Raw genomic sequence first — 19509 nt, forward strand, 5'->3', positions numbered from 1 at the left:
CCTATCATCTCATGGGATCTTACTTTGTGCAAACATAACTTCAAAAGCAGAGAACTTGCATTTCTATAGAACCTTTCTTCCCACTCTGAGGTGGTGAAAGGTGCTATATAAATGCAAGTCTTTCTTTCTTATTTGACCAGATCTTGAATTATTTGATCATATATTGAGTTATATAACCATATACAGGTTGATCCTCCCTAATCCAGAACTCCCTTCTCCAGAACTCCCTTATCCAGAACTCCCTTATCCAGAACCACCCCTCGTCCAGAACCATTCCCGGCCACCGGGTGGCGCATGCGCAAAACTCCGACATGAACAAATTGAAGTCCATCCTCGCTGCCGACTCCCGCAATCGCTGGCCTGACCCCGCGATCCACCCCCTCCCATGATCTTTCTGCCACACTCCCAGCCCCAAGCCAGCCAGCCCCGATATCCCCTTGCTCAGTACCTGTATCATCCAATTTAACGTGACCACCCCTCGTCTGGAAAAATCCCTTATCCGGAACAGGCCAGGTCCCGAGGGTTTCGGATAAGGGAGATTTAACCTGTATTTGAGTTATTTATCTACATATTGAGTTATTTATCCACATATTGAATTATTTATCTATATATTGAGTTAGTGAACTATATATTGAGGTATTTAACTACATATTGAATTATTTAACTATATATTGAGTTATTGAACGATATATTGAGTTATTGAACGATATATTGAGTTATTTAACTACATATTGAATTATTTAGCTATATATTGAGTTATTGAACGATATATTGAGTTATTTAACTACATATTGAATTATTTAACTATATATTGAGTTAGTAAACTATATATTGAGATATTTAACTACAACGGGAACGGTAGTATAATGGTTATGCTACTAGACTAATAATCCAGATACTTGGACTAATGATCTAAAGACATGAGTTAATTAAATAAATCTGGAATTAAAAAGCTGGTATCAGTAATGGTGATCATGAGACTACCAGATTGACGTAAAACCCCATCTGGTTCACGAATGTCCTTTAGGGAAAGAAATCTGCTGTCCTTACCCGGTCTGGCCTATATGTGACTCCAGACCCACAGCCATGTGATGGACTCTTAACTGCACTCTGAAATGGCCCAGCGAGGCACTCAGTTGTAACAAATTTCTACACAAAACAGTAAGAATAAAACCGGACGGGCCACCCGGATCGATCTTGCCATCGGCTTCGGACACGACATTGGCACACCCAGCCCAGCCGACCCTGCAAATTCCTCCTCCCCAACATCTGGGGACTTGTGCCAAAATTGGGAGAGCTGTCCCACAGACTGGTCAAGCAACAGCCTGACATCGTCATACTTACAGACTCCTCCATCACCATCCCTGGGTATGTCATAGAAACATAGAAACATAGAAAATAGGTGCAGGAGCAGGCCATTCGGCCCTTCTAGCCTGCACCGCCATTCAATGAGTTCATGGCTGAACATGCAACTTCAGTACCCCATTCCTGCTTTCTCGCCATACCCCTTGATCCCCCTAGTAGTAAGGACTACATCTAACTGCTTTTTGAATATATTTAGTGAATTGGCCTCAACAACTTTCTGTGGTAGAGAATTCCACAGGTTCACCACTCTCTGGGTGAAGACGTTCCTCCTCATCTCGGTCCTAAATGGCTTCCCCCTTATCCTTAGACTGTGACCCCTGGTTCTGGACTTCCCCAACATTGGGAACATTCTTCCTGCATCTAACCTGTCTAACCCCGTCAGAATTTTATATGTTTCTATGAGGTCCCCTTTCATTCTTCTGAACTCCAGTGAATACAAGCCCAGTTGATCCAGTCTTTCTTGATAGGTCAGTCCCGCCATCCCGGGAATCAGTCTGGTGAACCTTCGCTGCACTCCCTCAATAGCAAGAATGTCCTTCCTCAAGTTAGGAGACTAAAACTGTACACAATACTCCAGGTGTGGCCTCACCAATGCCCTGTACAACTGTAGCAACACCTCCCTGCCCCTGTACTCAAATCCCCTCGCTATGAAGGCCAACATGCCATTTGCTTTCTTAACCGCCTGCTGTACCTGAATGCCAACCTTCAATGACTGATGCACCATGACACCCAGGTCTCGTTGCACCTCCCCTTTTCCTAATCTGTCACCATTCAGATAATAGTCTGTCTCTCTGTTTTTACCACCAAAGTGGATAACCTCACATTTATCCACATTATACTTCATCTGCCATGCATTTGCCCACTCACCTAACCTATCCAAGTCGCTCTGCAGCCTCATAGCATCCTCCTCGCAGCTCGCACTGCCACCCAACTTAGTGTCGTCCGCAAATTTGGAGATACTACATTTAGTCCCCTCGTCTAAATCATTAATGTACAGTGTAAACAGCTGGGGCCCCAGCACAGAACCTTGCGGTACCCCACTAGTCACTGCCTGCCATTCTGAAAAGTACCCATTTACTCCTACTTTTTGCTTCCTGTCTGACAACCAGTTCTCAATCCATGTCAGCACACTACCCCCAATCCCATGTGCTTTAACTTTGCACATTAATCTCTTGTGTGGGACCTTGTCGAAAGCCTTCTGAAAGTCCAAATATACCACATCAACTGGTTCTCCCTTGTCCACTCTACTGGAAACATACACAAAAAATTCTAGAAGATTTTTCAAGCATGATTTCCCTTTCACAAATCCATGCTGACTTGGACCTATCATGTCACCTCTTTCCAAATGCGCTGATATGACATCCTTAATAATTGATTCCATCATTTTACCCACTACTGAGGTCAGGCTGACCGGTCTATAATTCCCTGTTTTCTCTCTCCCTCCTTTTTTAAAAAGTGGGGTCACATTGGCTACCCTCCACTCGATAGGAACAGAGTCAATGGAATGTTGGAAAATGACTGTCAATGCATCCGCTATTTCCAAGGCCACCTCCTTAAGTACTCTGGGATGCAGTCCATCAGGCCCTGGGGATTTATCGGCCTTCAATCCCATCAATTTCCCCAACACAATTTCCCGACTAATAAGGATTTCCCTCAGTTCCTCCTCCTTACTAGACCCTCTGACCCCTCTTATATCCGGAAGGTTGTTAATGTCCTCCTTAGTGAATACCGAACCAAAGTACTTGTTTAATTGGTCCGCCATTTCTTTGTTCCCCGTTATGACTTCCCCTGATTCTGACTGCAGGGGACCTACGTTTGTTTTTACTAATCTTTTTCTCTTTACATATCTATAGAAACGTTTGCAATCCGTCTTAATGTTCCCTGCAAGCTTCTTCTCGTACTCCATTTTCCCTGCCCTAATCAAACCCTTTGTCCTCCTCTGCTGAGTTCTAAATTTCTCCCAGTCTCCGGGTTCACTGCTATTTCTGGCCAATTTGTATGCCACTTCCTTGGCTTTAATATATCCCTGATTTCCCTAGATAGCCACGGTTGAGACACCTTCCCTTTTTTATTTTTACGACAGACAGGAATGTACAATTGTTGTAGTTCATCCATGCGGTCTCTAAATGTCTGCCATTGCCCATCCACAGTCAACCCCTTAAGTATCATTCGCCAATCAATCCTAGCCAATTCACGCCTCATACCTTCAAAGTTACCCTTCTTTAAGTTCTGGACCTTGGTCTCTGAATTAACTGTTTCATTCTCCATCCTAATGCAGAATTCCACCATATTATGGTCACTCTTCCCCAAGGGGCCTCGCACAACGGGATTGCTAATTAAGCCTCTCTCATTACACAACACCCAGTCTAAGATGGCCTCCCCCCTAGTTGGTTCCTCGACATATTGGTCTAGAAAACCATCCCTTATGCACTCCAGGAAATCCTCCTCCACCGTATTGCTTCTAGTTTGGTTAGCCCAATCTATGTGCATATTAAAGTCACCCATTATAACTGCTGCACCCTTATTGCATGCACCCCTAATTTCCTGTTTGATGCCCTCCCCAACATCACTACTACTGTTTGGAGGTCTGTACACAACTCCCACTAACGTTTTTTGCCCTTTGGTGTTCTGCAGCTCTACCCATATAGATTCCACATCATCCAAGCTAATGTCCATTCTAACTATTGCATTAATCTGCTCTTTAACCAGCAATGCTACCCCACCTCCTTTTCCTTTTATTCTATCCTTCCTGAATGTTGAATACCCTTGGATGTTGAGTTCCCAGCCTTGATCATCCTGGAGCCACGTCTCCGTAATCCCAATCACATCATATTTGTTAACATCTATTTGCACAGTTAATTCATCCACCTTATTACGGATACTCCTTGCATTAAGACACAAAGCCTTCAGGCTTGTTTTTTTAACACCCTTTGTCCTTTTAGAATTTTGCTGTACAGTGGCCCTTTTTGTTTTTTGTCTTGGGTTTCTCTGCCCTCCACTTTTCCTCATCTCCTTTCTGTCTTTTGTTTTTGTCTCCTTTTTGTTTCCCTCTGTCTCCCTGCATTGGTTCCCATCCCCCTGCCATATTAGTTTAACTCCTCCCCAACAGCACTAGCAAACACTCCCCCTAGGACATTGGTTCCGGTCCTGCCCAGGTGCAGACCGTCCGGATTGTACTGGTCCCACCTCCCCCAGAACCGGTTCCAATGCCCCAGGAATTTGAATCCCTCCCTGTTCAAGCCACGTATTCATCTGCGCTATCCTGCGATTCTTACTCTGACTAGCACGTGGTACTGGTAGCAATCCTGAGATTACTACTTTTGAGTTCCTACTTTTTAATTTAGCTCCTAGCTCCTTAAATTAGTTTCGTAGGACCTCATCCCTTTTTTTACCGATGTCGTTGGTACCAATGTGCACCACGACAACTGGCTGTTCTCCTTCCCTTTTTAGAATGTCCTGTCCCACCGGCAGGACAGACCCACCAGGGGTGGGGACACAGTGGTATACAGTCGGGAGGGAATGGCCCTGGGAGTCCTCAACATTGACTCTGGACCCCAGAAGTCTCATGGCTTCAGGTCAAGCATGGGCAAGGAAACCTCCTGCTGATTACCACCCACCGCCCTCCCTCAGCTGATGAATCAGTACTCCTCCATGTTCAACACCACTTAGAAGAAGCCCTGAGGATAGCAAGGGCACAGAATGTACTCTAGGTGGGGGACTTCAATGTCCATCACCAGGAGTGGCTCGGTAGCACCACCACTGACTGAGCTGGTCGAGTCCTGAAGGACATAGACTGGGCCTGCAGCAGGTGGTGAGAGAACCAACATGCGGGAAAAACCTACTGGGCCTGTCGCAGATGTATCTGTCCATGACAGTATTGGTAGCAGCGACCACCGCACAGTCAGTGTGGAGACGAAGTCCCGTCTTCACACTGAGGACACCCTCCATCGGGTTGTGTGGCACTCCCACCGTGCTAAATAGGATAGGTTCAGAACAGATCTAGCAGCTCAAAACTGGGCATCCATGAGGCGCTGTGGGCCATCAGCAGCAGCAGAATTGTATTCCAGCACAATCTGTAACCTCATGGCCCGGCATATCCCTCACTCTACCATTACCATCAAGCCAGGGGACCAACCCTGGTTCAATGGGGAATGCAGAAGAGCATGCCAGGAGCAGCACCAGGCGTACCTAAAAATGAGGTGCCAATCTGGGGAAGCTGCAACACAGGACTATATGCATGCTAAACAGCAGGAGCAGCATGCTATAGACAGGGCTAAGCGATCCCACAATCAACGGATCAAATCAAAGCTCTGCAGTCCTGCCACGTCCAGTCGTGAACAGTGGTGGACCATTAAACAACTAACGGGAGGAGGAGGCTCCATGAATATCCCCATCCTCAATGATGGCGGAGCCCAGCCAGTGAATGCAAAAGACAAGGCTGAAGCGTTTGCAACCACCTTCAGCCAGAAGTGCCGAGTGGATGATCCATATCGGCCTCCTCCTGAGGTCCCCACCATCACAGAAATCAGTCTTCAGCCAATTCGATTCACTCCACATGATATCAAGATACGGCTGAGCGCACTGGATACAGCAAAGGCCATGGGCTCCCAACAACATCCTGGCTGTCGTGCTGAAGACTTGTGCTCCAGAACTAGCAGCACCTCGAGCCAAGCTGTTCCAGTACAGCTACAACACTGGCATCTACCCGGCAATGTAGAAAACCGCCCGGGTATGTCATGTTCACAAAAAAATCGAATCTGCCAAATTACCACCCCCTCATCCGGAAAAATCCCTTATCCAGAACAGGCAAGGTTCCGAGGGTCCCGGATAAGGAAGGTTTAACCATATATTGATATATTTATACATCAAATAATTTAACTATATATTGAGTTATTTAACTATATATTGGTTTATTTAACTATATATTGAATTAATAACTATATCTTGATTAATGTAACTATATATTAATATATTTAACTATATAGAGTTAATAACTATATATTGAATATTTAGCCATATATTGAGCTATTTAATGATATATTAATTTATTTAACTATACATTGATTTATTTAGCTATATATTGAGTTATTTAGTCATATATTGAGTTATTTAGTCATATATTGAGTTAACTATATATTGAGTTATTTAGTCATATATTGAGTTATTTAGTCCTATATTGAGTTAACTATATATTGAGTGATTTAGTCATATATTGAGCTATTTAATGATATATTAATTTATTTAACTATACATTGATTTATTTAGCTATATATTGATTTATTTAACTATATATTGAGTTATTTAGTCATATATTGAGTTAACCATATATTGAGCTATTTAGTCATATATTGAGTTAACCATATATTGAGTTATTTAGTCATATATTGAGTTAACCACATATTGAGTTATTTAACCATATATTGAGTTATTTAGTCATATATTGAGTTAACTATATATTGAGTTATTTAGTCATGTATTGAGTTAACCATATATTGTGTTATTTAGTCATATATTGAGTTATTTAGTCATACATTGAGTTAACCATATATTGAGTTATTTAGTCATATATTGAGTTAACCATATATTGAGTTATTGAGTCATATATTGAGTTATTTAGTCATATATTGAGTTAACCATATATTGAGTTATTTAGTCATATATTGAGTTAACCATATATTGAGTTATTTAGTCATATATTGAGTTATTTAGTCATACATTGAGTTAACCATATATTGAGTTATTTAGTCATATATTGAGTTAACTATATATTGAGTGATTTAGTCATATATTGAGCTATTTAATGATATATTAATTTATTTAACTATACATTGATTTATTTAACTATATATTGATTTATTTAACTATATATTGAGTTATTTAGTCATATATTGAGTTAACCATATATTGAGCTATTTAGTCATATATTGAGTTAACCATATATTGAGTTATTTAGTCATATATTGAGTTAACCACATATTGAGTTATTTAACCATATATTGAGTTATTTAGTCATTTATTGAGTTAACTATATATTGAGTTATTTAGTCATGTATTGAGTTAACCATATATTGTGTTATTTAGTCATATATTGAGTTATTTAGTCATACATTGAGTTAACCATATATTGAGTTATTGAGTCATATATTGAGTTATTTAGTCATATATTGAGTTAACCATATATTGAGTTATTTAGTCATATATTGAGTTAACCATATATTGAGTTATTTAGCCATATATTGAGTTAACCATATATTGAGTTATTTAGTCATATATTGAGTTATTTAGTCATATATTGAGTTAACCATATATTGAGTTATTTAGTCATATATTGAGTTATTTAGTCATATATTGCGTTAACCATATTTTGAGTTATTTAGCCATATATTGAGTTAACCATATCGAGTTATTTAGTCATATATTGAGTTAACTATATATTGAGTTATTTAGTCATATATTGAGTTATTTAGTCATATATTGAGTTAACCATATATTGAGTTAACTATATATTGAGTTATTTAGTCATATATTGAGTTAACCATATATTGAGTTATTTAGTCATATATTGAGTTAACTATATATTGAGTTATTTAGTCATATATTGAGTTAACCATATATTGAGTTATTTAGTCATATATTGAGTTATTTAGTCATATATTGAGTTAACCATATATTGAGTTAACCATATATTGAGTTATTTAGTCATATATTGAGTTAACTATATATTGAGTTATTTAGTCATATATTGAGTTAACCATATATTGAGTTATTTAGTCATATATTGAGTTAACCATATATTGAGTTAACCATATATTGAGTTATTTAGTCATATATTGAGTTAACTATATATTGAGTTATTTAGTCATATATTGAGTTAACCATATATTGAGTTAACCATATATTGAGTTAACCATAGATTGAGTTATTTAGCCATATATTGAGTTAACCATATATTGAGTTATTTAGTCATATATTGAGTTCACCATATATTGAGTTATTTAGTCATATATTCAGTTCACCATATATTGAGTTATTTAGTCATATATTCAGTTCACCATATATTGAGTTATTTAGCCATATATTGAGTTAACCATATATTGAGTTAACTATATATTGTGTTATTTAGCCATATATTGAATTAACCATTTATTGAGTTATTTAGTCATATAGTGAGTTAACCATATATTGAGTTAACCATATATTGAGTTATTAAGCCATATCTCACGGTGCCCGGTCGATACTGAGTTAACCACAGACTGAGTTATTTCACTCTCGGCTTTGGGTAAAGTTGCTGCAGCTCGCTGTGTCCTACCTCCACTTCCCCAAGTTGCTGGAAGCCATCAGGCATCATGTCCCCGCTGCCCTCCGCTGGGTCGGGGAGCCGAGGTGCGCTGGGAGCCGCTGCCCGTCTGCACTGGCCTGGGACTGAGGGGGGCGGAGTGTGGCTCTGCTCCCTGGCACTGGCTGTCGGGCGGGGGACACCAAGTTCAGGCTGCCTGTCCCGGGGCCGTGTCATTGGCTGCCCGGGAGGAGTGGCTCAGCCCGAGGGACAGAGCGCAGGAGCAAGACTGAGCACAAGAGAGGCATTGAGAGAGGGAGGGAGAGAGAGGGATTGGGGGGGACAGGGAGAGAGAGGGATTGAGGGAGAGTTAGAGAGAGACAGGGATAGATAGAGAGACGGAGGGAGAGGGGGGCAGGGAGAGAGATGGATTGAGGGAGAGTTAGAGAGAGACAGGGATAGATAGAGAGACAGAGAGAGAGAGGGAGATACAGACAGAGAGAGGGAGTGAGTGAGAGGGAGGGAGAGAGGGAGGGAGAGTTAGAGAGAGACAGGGACAGATAGAGAGACAGGGAGGGAGAGAGAGGGAGGGAGAGGGGGACAGGGAGTGAGAGAGAGAGAGGGAGAGAGAGGGAGGGAGAGAGAGGGAGGAGGGAGAGAGCGAGACAGGGAGAGAGAGACAGACAGAGAGAGAGAGAGGGACAGGGAGTGAGTGAGAGGGAGGGAGAGAGAGTGAGAGAAACAGGGTGGGAGGGAGAGAGACAGATAGATGGAGAGGAAGGGAGGGAGAGAGAGGAGAGAGAGAGAGAGAGGGAGGGAGACAGGGAGGGGGAGAGAGACATGGATAGATAGATAGAGAGAGGGAGAGAGACAGAGAGAGAGAGAGGGAGGAAGGGAGACAGGGAGGGGGAGAGAGACATGGATAGATAGATAGAGAGGGATAGAGGGAGGGAGAGAGAGAGAGAGAGACAGGGATGGAGGGAGAGAGAGAGGGAGGGAGGGTGAGAGAGGGAGGGGGAGAGAGACAGGGAGAGAGGGAGAGAGACAGGGATAGAGGGGGAGGGAAGGAGAGAAAGAGGGAGAGAGAGAAAGAGGGAGAGAAAGAGAGGGAGGGAGCGAGAGAGGGAGGGAGAGAGACAGGGAGCGGGAGGGAGAGGGAGCGGGAGGGAGAGGGAGCGAGAGAGATAGAGTGGGAGGGAGGGAGTGTGAGAAACAGGGTTAGAGAGAGATAGAGTGAGAGACCGAGGGAGAGAGGGGGGAGAGAGAGAGAGAGAGGGAGCGAGCGGGATGGAGGGGGAGGGAGACAGGGAGAGCGAGGGAGGGAGAGCGAGGGAGGGAGACAGGGAGAGAGAGAAATAGAGACAGATTGAGAGAGAAAGTGACATCTATATAGATTGAGAGTCAAGTATATATATAGAGAGGGGTGGACAGAGAGAGACACCTGTATACCTCTCTGTCTGTCTCTATATAAACAGAGAGTGAGAAATACAGAGAGCTAGATAAAGTCAGAGAGATAGGGGCAAAGAGTGAGCGAGATATAAAAAGAAAGACTTGCATTTATATAGCGCCTTTCACGACCACTGGACGTCCCAAAGCACTTTACAGCCAATGAAGTACTTTTGGGGTGTAGTCACTGTTGTAATGTGGAAAACGCAGCAACCAATTTGCGCACAGCAAGCTCCCACACACAGCAATGTGATAATAACCCACATAAACTGTTGGTTGAGGGATAAATGTTGGACCCAGGAGACCAGGGAGAACTCCCCCTGCTCTTCTTCGAAATACTGGCCGTGGGGATCTTTTACGTTCACCTGAGAGAGCAGACGGGGCCTCAGTTTAACGTCTCATCCAAAAGACGGCACCTCCGACAGTGCGGCACTCCCTCAGCACTGCCCCTCCGACAGTGCGGCACTCCCTCAGCACTGCCCCTCCGACAGTGCGGCGCTCCCTCAGCACTGCCCCTCCGACAGTGCGGCGCTCCCTCAGCACTGCCCCTCCGACAGTGCGGCGCTCCCTCAGCACTGCCCCTCCGACAGTGCGGCGCTCCCTCAGCACTGCCCCTCCGACAGTGCGGCACTCCCTCAGCACTGCCCCTCCGACAGTGCGGCGCTCCCTCAGCACTGCCCCTCCGACAGTGCGGCGCTCCCTCAGCACCGCCCCTCCGACAGTGCGGCGCTCCCTCAGCACCGCCCCTCCGACATTGCGGCGCTCCCTCAGCACTGCCCCTCCGACAGTGCAGCGCTCCCTCAGTACTGCCCCTCCGACAGTGCGGCGCTCCCTCAGTACTGCCCCTCCGACAGTGCGGCGCTCCCTCAGTACCGCCCCTCCGACAGTGCGGCGCTCCCTCAGTACTGCACTGGGAGTGCCGGCCCAGATTATGTGCTCAAGTCCCTGGAGTGGGACTTGACCCCATGACCTCCTGACTCAGAGTGTCGAATTCATCGAGGGAGTTTCCACTGGGCTAATCTTTGACCTCTCCCATGCAAAGATCGCCGCACCAACTTGCTCTGCGATTGGCTGGGAGCGGCAGGCGTGTGACATGTATCAGTTACGCTCAGACTAAATATAGCGACACATGTTTCACAAAGGGGAAAGTTTATTTTGGCTTGGGGAGGGTATCTCCTGATCAGTCCGCACTGCCCCTACCCGGGTCGGGTGACTCGTGCATATTGTACGGAGTGTGCTTGCTGGAATAGGTAACATTTGGCCTCTGTGACTGGCATCTTCTGGCTCGTGCTTTGTTTGTGTTGTGTCGGGTAATTCAATGCCCCAGTATCATGATGCAGCAACATGCCCAGGGCGAATTAACCACGGGGTGGATGGAGCTGCAGCCCAGGCCCATCAAATAAACGTAGGACAAACCAGCCGCCCAAATCATCATCGCAGGCAGTCCCTCGGAGTCGAGGAAGACTTGCTTCCACTCTTAAAGTGAGTTCTCAGGTGACTGAACAGTCCAATACGGGAATTACAGTCTCTGTCACAGGTGGGACAGACAGTGGTTGAGGGAAAGGGAGGGTGGGACTGGTTTGCCGCACGCTCCTTCCGCTGCCTGCGCTTGCTTTCTGCGCGCTCTCGGCGACGAGACTCGAGGTGCTCAGCGCCCTCCCGGATGCTCTTCCTCCACTTAGGGCGGTCTTGCGCCATGGCGTGTCCGGACGGCAGACGAGGATGGCAACGTGGAGAGTGCGCAGGAGCAGCCCGTACAGGAATCCCCCTCCGCGCAGAACTGAACGGCACGGAGGGGATTTCCCGGAGGAGGCTCGAGTTGTGAGGCGCCGGCTCCCGAGGGAGGTTTCGGGTACTTGGCGCCGATGAGGAATTCCGTCCGGACACGGGGTCAGTTCGGACGGGATCTCCCCACGTGTCTGAGCCTCCTCGCCACACCTAATGGAGTCAGGGCCCAGCGCTGTTTTTAGCGACTCGATGGCATCGGCCGCGCGGCGGACGTCGGCCCAGTTCAGGCGCCGTGCCAGCGTGTCTGGCGCCATCCAGCCCGCTCCTCTGCCATCGAGCAGGTCCCTGACCCTGGTCACCTCGCCAGCCACAGCCCTCTGGTCCGCCTGCCACCTAAAACCGCGGTCGTGGAGGTACGGATTCCCGAGCAGCGGCTCCTGCAGGACAGTCGCCACTCCAGCCGGTGGAGAGCTGCGCTTGGTGGCGACTCTGTGCCAGACCCAGATGAGTTCCTGGTAAAAGACAGGCAGCCCCTGGACGGCGGTCCTGACGCCCCCCCCCAGACTCACAAACAGGAGCTGCGTGTCGTAATTGAGGCTGTACTGCTGGCGGAAGAAATACGTCGCCAGCGCACGCCCTCTAGGAGGGGGCTCGACGTAGAGGTATCTCTGCAGGGTCTGAAGGCGGAAAGTCGCGAGCTGGGTGCTGACGCACACCAACGACTGACCGCCCTCCCGAAGCGGGAGACTCAAGACCGCCGCAGAGACCCAGTGCTTTCTGTTGTTCCAGAAGAAGTCCACCAGCTTCTTCTGTATCTTGGCGACAAACGCAGGGGGAGGGGTCAAAGTGGCCAGCCGGTACCACAACATGGCGGCCACCAGCTGGTTTATAACCCCGCCGCCCGCCCGTTGTTGATTGGCTGGTTCCTTCCTTCACATTAGACACATTAGCCCGGAAATCGGCCCGGTCCCGGCCTGCAAGACCATCGGCAGGCCGGGGACATTGGAGGGAGCAGTGTGTGCTGCTGCAGGAGGGCGACGGCTGACTGCAGTGCGGGCAGGTACAGCAGGAGCGACGAGGTCGGGATGAAGGAGCGGCGAGAGTTCGTAGAGGGACATGATCGGGGCCCAGGAGAGGCGTGAGTTCGGGGCCCAGAAGAGGCGAGGGCCCAGGGGCAGCACGGGCCCAGCCCACACTGTGCGATATGTGCGCGCACTGGGCCCGTGCAGTCGTCCTGGTTAACCCTTGCCACTGGACCAAGACCCAGCTCTGTCAAGCCCCGTGTGGTGGCTGGTGTGCAACGGTCACCCCACGTTAAAAAAATCCACCCACAGGCATCTTCCACCCTTCGGGATGTAGTTCGGTACCTGGAATATTAGGTCCTTCATTGAAACACCTGTGAACTCCTCCCTTTTTGGAGTGGTCAACCTCGACACGAGGGACCGCCTATGATATGACTAGCGCAACAGCTCTACAAACCTGTGGGCATACTCACAGGTGCTAACTTTAGAGCGCTGACTATCGCTGGGGTACGGGCCCCCCTTCCCCCCCCCCCCCACCACCCAAAAGGGCCCTCCGGCCTAGTGGCCATCTTGTGACGCAAGAGCCTGGACATGGAGTTTCAAAAGACTATTGAGACAAGGCGAGCGTTGGAGACCTCGGGGGCTAAGCGAGACTCTCGTGCGTCTTCACCCGACCCTCCCGGGCTCACACCCAGCCCAGATCGTACGGCACAGCAACGATTGAGTCCGGCAGATTCCCTTCCAGCGGATCCATTAGCCGGGGGAGCAGTGTTCAAGTTACAGATGGGAACACGGAATTTGCTTGATTGACAAGCCAATTTAAGAATTTGTGGACATTATGCAACTGATATGTTCTTGAAGAGAGAGCAATCCGATGCTCACGGCTGTTTAAGAAAGTTTTGCAATTGCAAGACAGCACATATGTCTTGCAAATGTGGATAAGTTGCCTCCTATCAACAAGGGCAGACATTGACGATGAGATCCGACACCGCCTCCAGTGCGCCAGTGCAGCCTTTGGCCGCCTGACGAAAAGAGTGTTTGAAGATCAGTCTCTCAAAACTGTCACCAAACTCATGGTCTACAGGGCTGTAGTGATACCCGCCCTCCTGTATGGCTCAGAGACATGGACCATGTACAGTAGACACCTCAAGTCGCTGGAGAAATACCACCAACGATGTCTCCGCGAGATCCTGCAAATCCCCTGGGAGGACAGACGCACCAACGTTAGCGTCCTCGACCGGGCCAACATCCCCAGCATCGAAGCACTGACCACACTCGACCAGCTCCGCTGGGCGGGCCACATTGTCCGCATGCCAGACACGAGAATCCCAAAGCAAGCGCTCTACTCGGAACTCCTTCACGGCAAGCGAGCCAAAGGTGGGCAGAGGAAACGTTACAAGGACACCCTCAAAGCCTCCCTGGTAAAGTGCAACATCCCCACCGACACCTGGGAGTCCCTGGCCAAAGATTGCCCTAAGTGGAGGAATTGAATCCGGGAGGGCGCTGAGCACCTCGAGTCTCGTCGCCGAGAGCATGCAGAAAGCAAGCGCAGGCAGCGGAAGGAGCTTGCGGCAAACCAGTCCCACCCTCCCCTTCCCTCAACCACTGTCTGTCCCACCTGTGACAAGGACTGTGGTTCTCGTATTGGACTGTTCAGCCACCTGAGAGCTCATGCTAAGAGTGGAAGCAAGTCTTCCTCGATTCCGAGAGACTGCTGATGATGACGATGGTTGATAATGAAGAAGAAAGCTGCGGACTGCAGGAAGATATCAATGAACTGGTCAGGTGGGCAGAACAATGGCAAATGGGATTCAATCCAGAGAAGAGTGAGGTAATGGATTTGGGGAGGGGCTAACAAAGCAAGGGAATACACATTAAATGGTAGGACACTGAGAAGTGTAGAGGAACAAAGGGACCTGGGAGTGCAGGTCCACAGATCCCTGAAGGTAGCAGGCCAGGTGGATCAGATGGTTAAGAAGGCATACGGAATACTTGCCTTTATTAACCGAGGCATAGAATACAAGAGCAGGGAGGTTATGCTTGAACTGTATAAAACACTGGCTAGACCACAGCTGGAGTACTGCGTGCAGTTCTGGTCACCGCATTACAGGAAAGATGTGATTGTACTGGAGAGGGTGCAGAGGAGATTTACCAGGAGGTTGCCTGGACTGGAGAATTTAAGCGATGAGGAAAGATCGGATAGGCTGGAGTTGTTTTCTTTGGAACAGAGGAGGCTGAGGGGAGACCTTATTGAGGTGCCTAAAATGATGAGGGGCCTGGATAGAATGGACAGGACGGACCTATTTCCCCCTTAGCAGAGGGGTCAACAACCAGGGGTTGGGGGGAGGTTTAGAGGGGATTTGAGGGGAAATGTCTTCACCCAGAGGGTGGTGGGGGTCTGGGGAGGAACTCACTGCCTGAAAGGGTGGTAGAGGCAGAAACCCTCACCACATTTAAAAAGTACTTGGATGTGCACCTGAAGTGCCGTAACCTGCAGGGCTACGGACACAGAGCTGGAAAGTGGGATTAGGCTCTTTGTCGGCCGGCGCGGACACGATGGGCCGAGTGGCCTCCTTCTGTGCTGCAAATTTCTGTGATTCTATGTGAAGTCAGGGAAGAAAGGAAGGAAAGTAAATAACTAAAAGCTTTTCGAATATGCCTCTCACCACCTCAGGACGACACAAAGGGCTTTCCATCCAATGAAATACTTTTGAAGTGTGGTCATTGTAGGAAATGCAGCAGCCAATTTGCGCACAGCAAGCTCCCACAACAGATCATGTGCTTTTTTTTCAGGTCTAGTTTACAGGATAAATATTGGCCACGGACACCAGGGAGAGCTCTTCTTCCAATAGTGGCTGTGGGACCTTTCATGTCTGTCCTAGAGAGCAGATGTGGCCTCGGTTTAACACCTCATGCGAAAGACGGCAGCTCCCTCAGCACTGCCCCCCCGACAGTGCGGCACTCCCTCGGCACTGCCCCTCCAACAGTGCAGCGCTCCCTCGGTACAGCCCCTCCGACAGTGCAGCACTCCCTCAGTACTGCCCCTCTGACAGTGCAGCACTTCCTCAGTACTGCCCCTCCGACAGTGCGGCACTGCCCCTCCAACAGTGCAGCACTCCCTCAGTACTGCCCCTCCGACAGTGCGGCACTCCCTCAGCACTGCCCCTCCAACAGTGCAGCACTCCCTCAGTACTGCCCCTCCGACAGTGCAGCACTTCCTCAGTATTGCCCCTCCAACAGTGCGGCGCTCCCTCAGTACTGCCCCTCCGACAGTGCGGCACTCCCTCAGTACTGCCCCTCCGACAGTGCGGCACTCCCTCAGTACTGCCCCTCCGACAGTGCGGCGCTCCCTCAGTAATGCCCCTCCGACAGCGCAGTACGGCGCTCCCTCAGTACTGCCCCTCCGACAGTGCGGCACTCCCTCAGTACTACCTCTCCAACAGCGCAGTACGGCGCTCCCTCAGTACTGCCCCTCCGACAGCGCAGTACGGCACTCCCTCAGTACTGCCCCTCCAACAGCACAGTACGGCGCTCCCTCAGTACTGCCCCTCCGACAGTGCGGCACTCCCTCAGTACTACCTCTCCAACAGCGCAGTACGGCGCTCCCTCAGTACTGCCCCTCCGACAGCGCAGTACGGCACTCCCTCAGTACTGCCCCTCCGACAGTGCGGCACTCCCTCAGTACTGCCCCTCCGACAGTGTGGCACTCCCTTAGCACTGGCGCTGGGAGCGTCGGCCTGGATTACTCCAATCTGGAGTGGGTGGTGGGACTCAAAGACCCGACCTTCTGACCGACACTGCGGCCCAATTGAGCCAGGGCTGACCAAAGGGAGAGAGAAGGAGGAGAGCCTGGAAAGCGGGAACCTTTCGAACGCACTCAAAGGTGTAGGGTGTTTGGTTTGTTCACTCAACTCTGATTCTGAGACCTCGGAACTTATAGTGGGAAAGGACAACACGTGACACAAAATCTTAGGCTTAACCCAGTGTCAGTTTTATTACGCAACAAAAACCGACTAGAACTACAGGACTAGATTTCTGAGAGAAATTTGACTTTAGACGTACAATCACCAGAGATTCGTGGTCCTAGATTCCGCGACTTGCTGACTCTTCTTCTGGCTGTTCTCTGCAGCATCTTCTGTCATCCTCTCCTTCTTCTGCTGAACTGCTTTTTGCTCGCATATTTCTATCTAGGTTTTGAATAAGCTCCCCGCTCGGCCGAGATCCGATTATCGATGTGGTTATCTGTTTAACTGGTTGTGGTGATGACTCGCATTGCCAGACACGAGACTCCCAAAGCAAGCGCTCCACTCGGAGCTCCTTCACGGCAAACGAGCCAAAGGTGGGCAGCGGAAACGTTACAAGGACCACCCTCAAAGCCTCCCTGGCGAAGTGCGACATTACCTCCGACACCTGGGAGTCCCTGGCCGCAGACCGCCCGAGGTGGAGAAAGTGCATCCGGGAGGGCGCTGAGCACCTCGAGTCTCAAACGCCGCGAGCGTGAAGAGGTCAGGCGCAGGCAGCGGAAGGAGCGCGTGCGGCAAACCAGTCCCACCCCACCCCCCCCCCACCTTCCCTCAACGAATGTCTGTCCCACCTGTGACAGGGTCTGTGGCTCTCGTATTGGACTATTCAGCCACCAAAGAACTCACCTCAGGAGTGGAAGCAAGTCTTCCTCGATTCCGAGGGACTGCCGATGATGATGATGATGATGATGATGTGGAGATGAATTTGAATGGCTACTAATTTGCACACGGAGTCGACAGTGCACAAGGTATTTCCTTAAGCTGAATGCTCACAAATTTGCATTCCGTGGGGGGTCCTTTGTTGTCCGTAGTTATTACAGACTCGGTGTCTCCAGTGGCTGTTTTCCCCACCCTGGTCAATCAAGTTCAGGGTCTCGCGTAACAACTGTTGTTATGCATGAAGCCAGTTTTATCTCCTCAGCCACAGAATGTTCATAATTGTCCAGCTTAATTCAAAAAGCTCGTATTAAGTTCCAAAAGCTTGGATCAATCAATTTTTAGTTGATGGTCTGTGCTTTTCAGAAGATTAGTAATCTTACAAAGGGAAGAGGGAAGGAAAGGGTTAAGGTGGAGGGGTGAGAGCCGATATTCTCGGCCTAGGGATTTGAATGCCGGGCCGTTTTTTTCCCTTTGGCCTGTAACTCTAGCTCGGCTCAGCCAGCTAGCTTCAGTGTCATGCACACAGAGAACAGGATTACTGGTGACCTTTGCTAATTTCGTCCCACGTCAGGGCCTGTCCGATCGAGCCAGGAGCAGCAACTTGCCAATATCAGAGGGATGGCCCGCCAAAATGTTAACGCTCCCTGTCCAACTAATCCTGTCCCCACTCCCCCACCCAACTCCACCCCCACCAACCTCCCCCCATCCCACCGCTCCCCGACCCAGATGCCAAGCCTGGTCTCAATGTCCCTTCAGCTCCTGGCCAGCAAACTGGTCAGCGGAAGGTCAGGGGGCCACAAAAGGAGCGGATATTGGAGCAGCATGGCAGCCCTGACCTGCGAGAGACCATCAGCGGAAGGTCGGGCCACAACAGGAGCAGCGAGCGACGGCATTATCATAGGCAGCTCCTTCGGATCGAGGAAGACTTGTTTCCACTCTTAAAAATGAGTCCTTAGGTGACTGAACCGTCCAACACGAGAACCACAGTCCCTGTCACCGGTGGGACAGACAGTGGTTGAAGGAAAGGGTGGGTGGGGAGTCTGGTTTGCCGCACGCTCCTTCCGCTGCCTGCGCTTGCAAATCCATCGGCAGGATAGGCGTACCAACATTAGCGGCCTCAACCAGGCCAACATCCCCAGCCGCGAAGCACTGACCACATAGAAACATAGAAACATAGAAACATAGAAAATAGGTGCAGGAGCAGGCCATTCAGCCCTTCTAGCCTGCACCGCCATTCAATGAGTTCATGGCTGAACATGAAACTTCAGTACCCCCTTCCTGCTTTCTCGCCATACCCCTTGATCCCCCGAGTAGTAAGGACTTCATCTAACTCCATTTTGAATATATTTAGTGAATTGGCCTCAACTACTTTCTGTGGTAGAGAATTCCACAGGTTCACCACTCTCTGGGTGAAGAAGTTTCTCCTCATCTCGGTCCTAAATGGCTTACCCCTTATCCTTAGACTGTGACCCCTGGTTCTGGACTTCCCCAACATTGGGAACATTCTTCCTGCATCTAACCTGTCTAAACCCGTCAGAATTTTAAACGTTTCTATGAGGTCCCCTCTCATTCTTCTGAACTCCAGTGAATACAAGCCCAGTTGATCCAATCTTTCTTGATAGGTCAGTCCCGCCATCCCGGGAATCAGTCTGGTGAATCTTCGCTGCACTCCCTCAATAGCAAGAATGTCCTTCCTCAAGTTAGGAGACCAAAACTGTACACAATACTCCAGGTGTGGCCTCACCAAGGCCCTGTACAACTGTAGCAACACCTCCCTGCCCCGCTGGGCGGGCCACGTTGTCCACACGCCAGACACGAGACTCCCAAAGCAAGCGCTCTACTCGGAGCTCCTTCACGGCAAGCGAGTCCCAGGTGGGCAGAGGAAACGTTACAAGGACCACCCTCAAAGCCTCCCTGATAAAGTGCAACATCCCCACCGACACCTGGGAGTCCCTGGCCAAAGACCAGTCCGCCCTCAGTGGAGGAAGTG

The 19509-nt window shown here is 48.9% G+C and overlaps 1 protein-coding gene across 1 annotated transcript in view; it reads left to right on the forward strand.

Annotated features, from left to right (window-relative positions):
* The first annotated feature begins 17560 nt into the window (after positions 1–17560).
* Positions 17561–19509, forward strand: part of LOC139232813 (zona pellucida sperm-binding protein 3-like) — a 19388-nt gene continuing 17439 nt past the window's right edge. The window contains exon 1 of the mRNA XM_070863307.1: positions 17561–17608. Coding sequence (XP_070719408.1) covers positions 17570–17608 — 39 coding nt within the window. The 5' untranslated portion in view covers positions 17561–17569. The remainder of the gene's footprint in view (positions 17609–19509) is intronic.

This window comes from Pristiophorus japonicus, chromosome 20 (genome assembly GCF_044704955.1).
Source record: "Pristiophorus japonicus isolate sPriJap1 chromosome 20, sPriJap1.hap1, whole genome shotgun sequence".
NCBI lineage: Eukaryota > Metazoa > Chordata > Chondrichthyes > Pristiophoridae > Pristiophorus > Pristiophorus japonicus.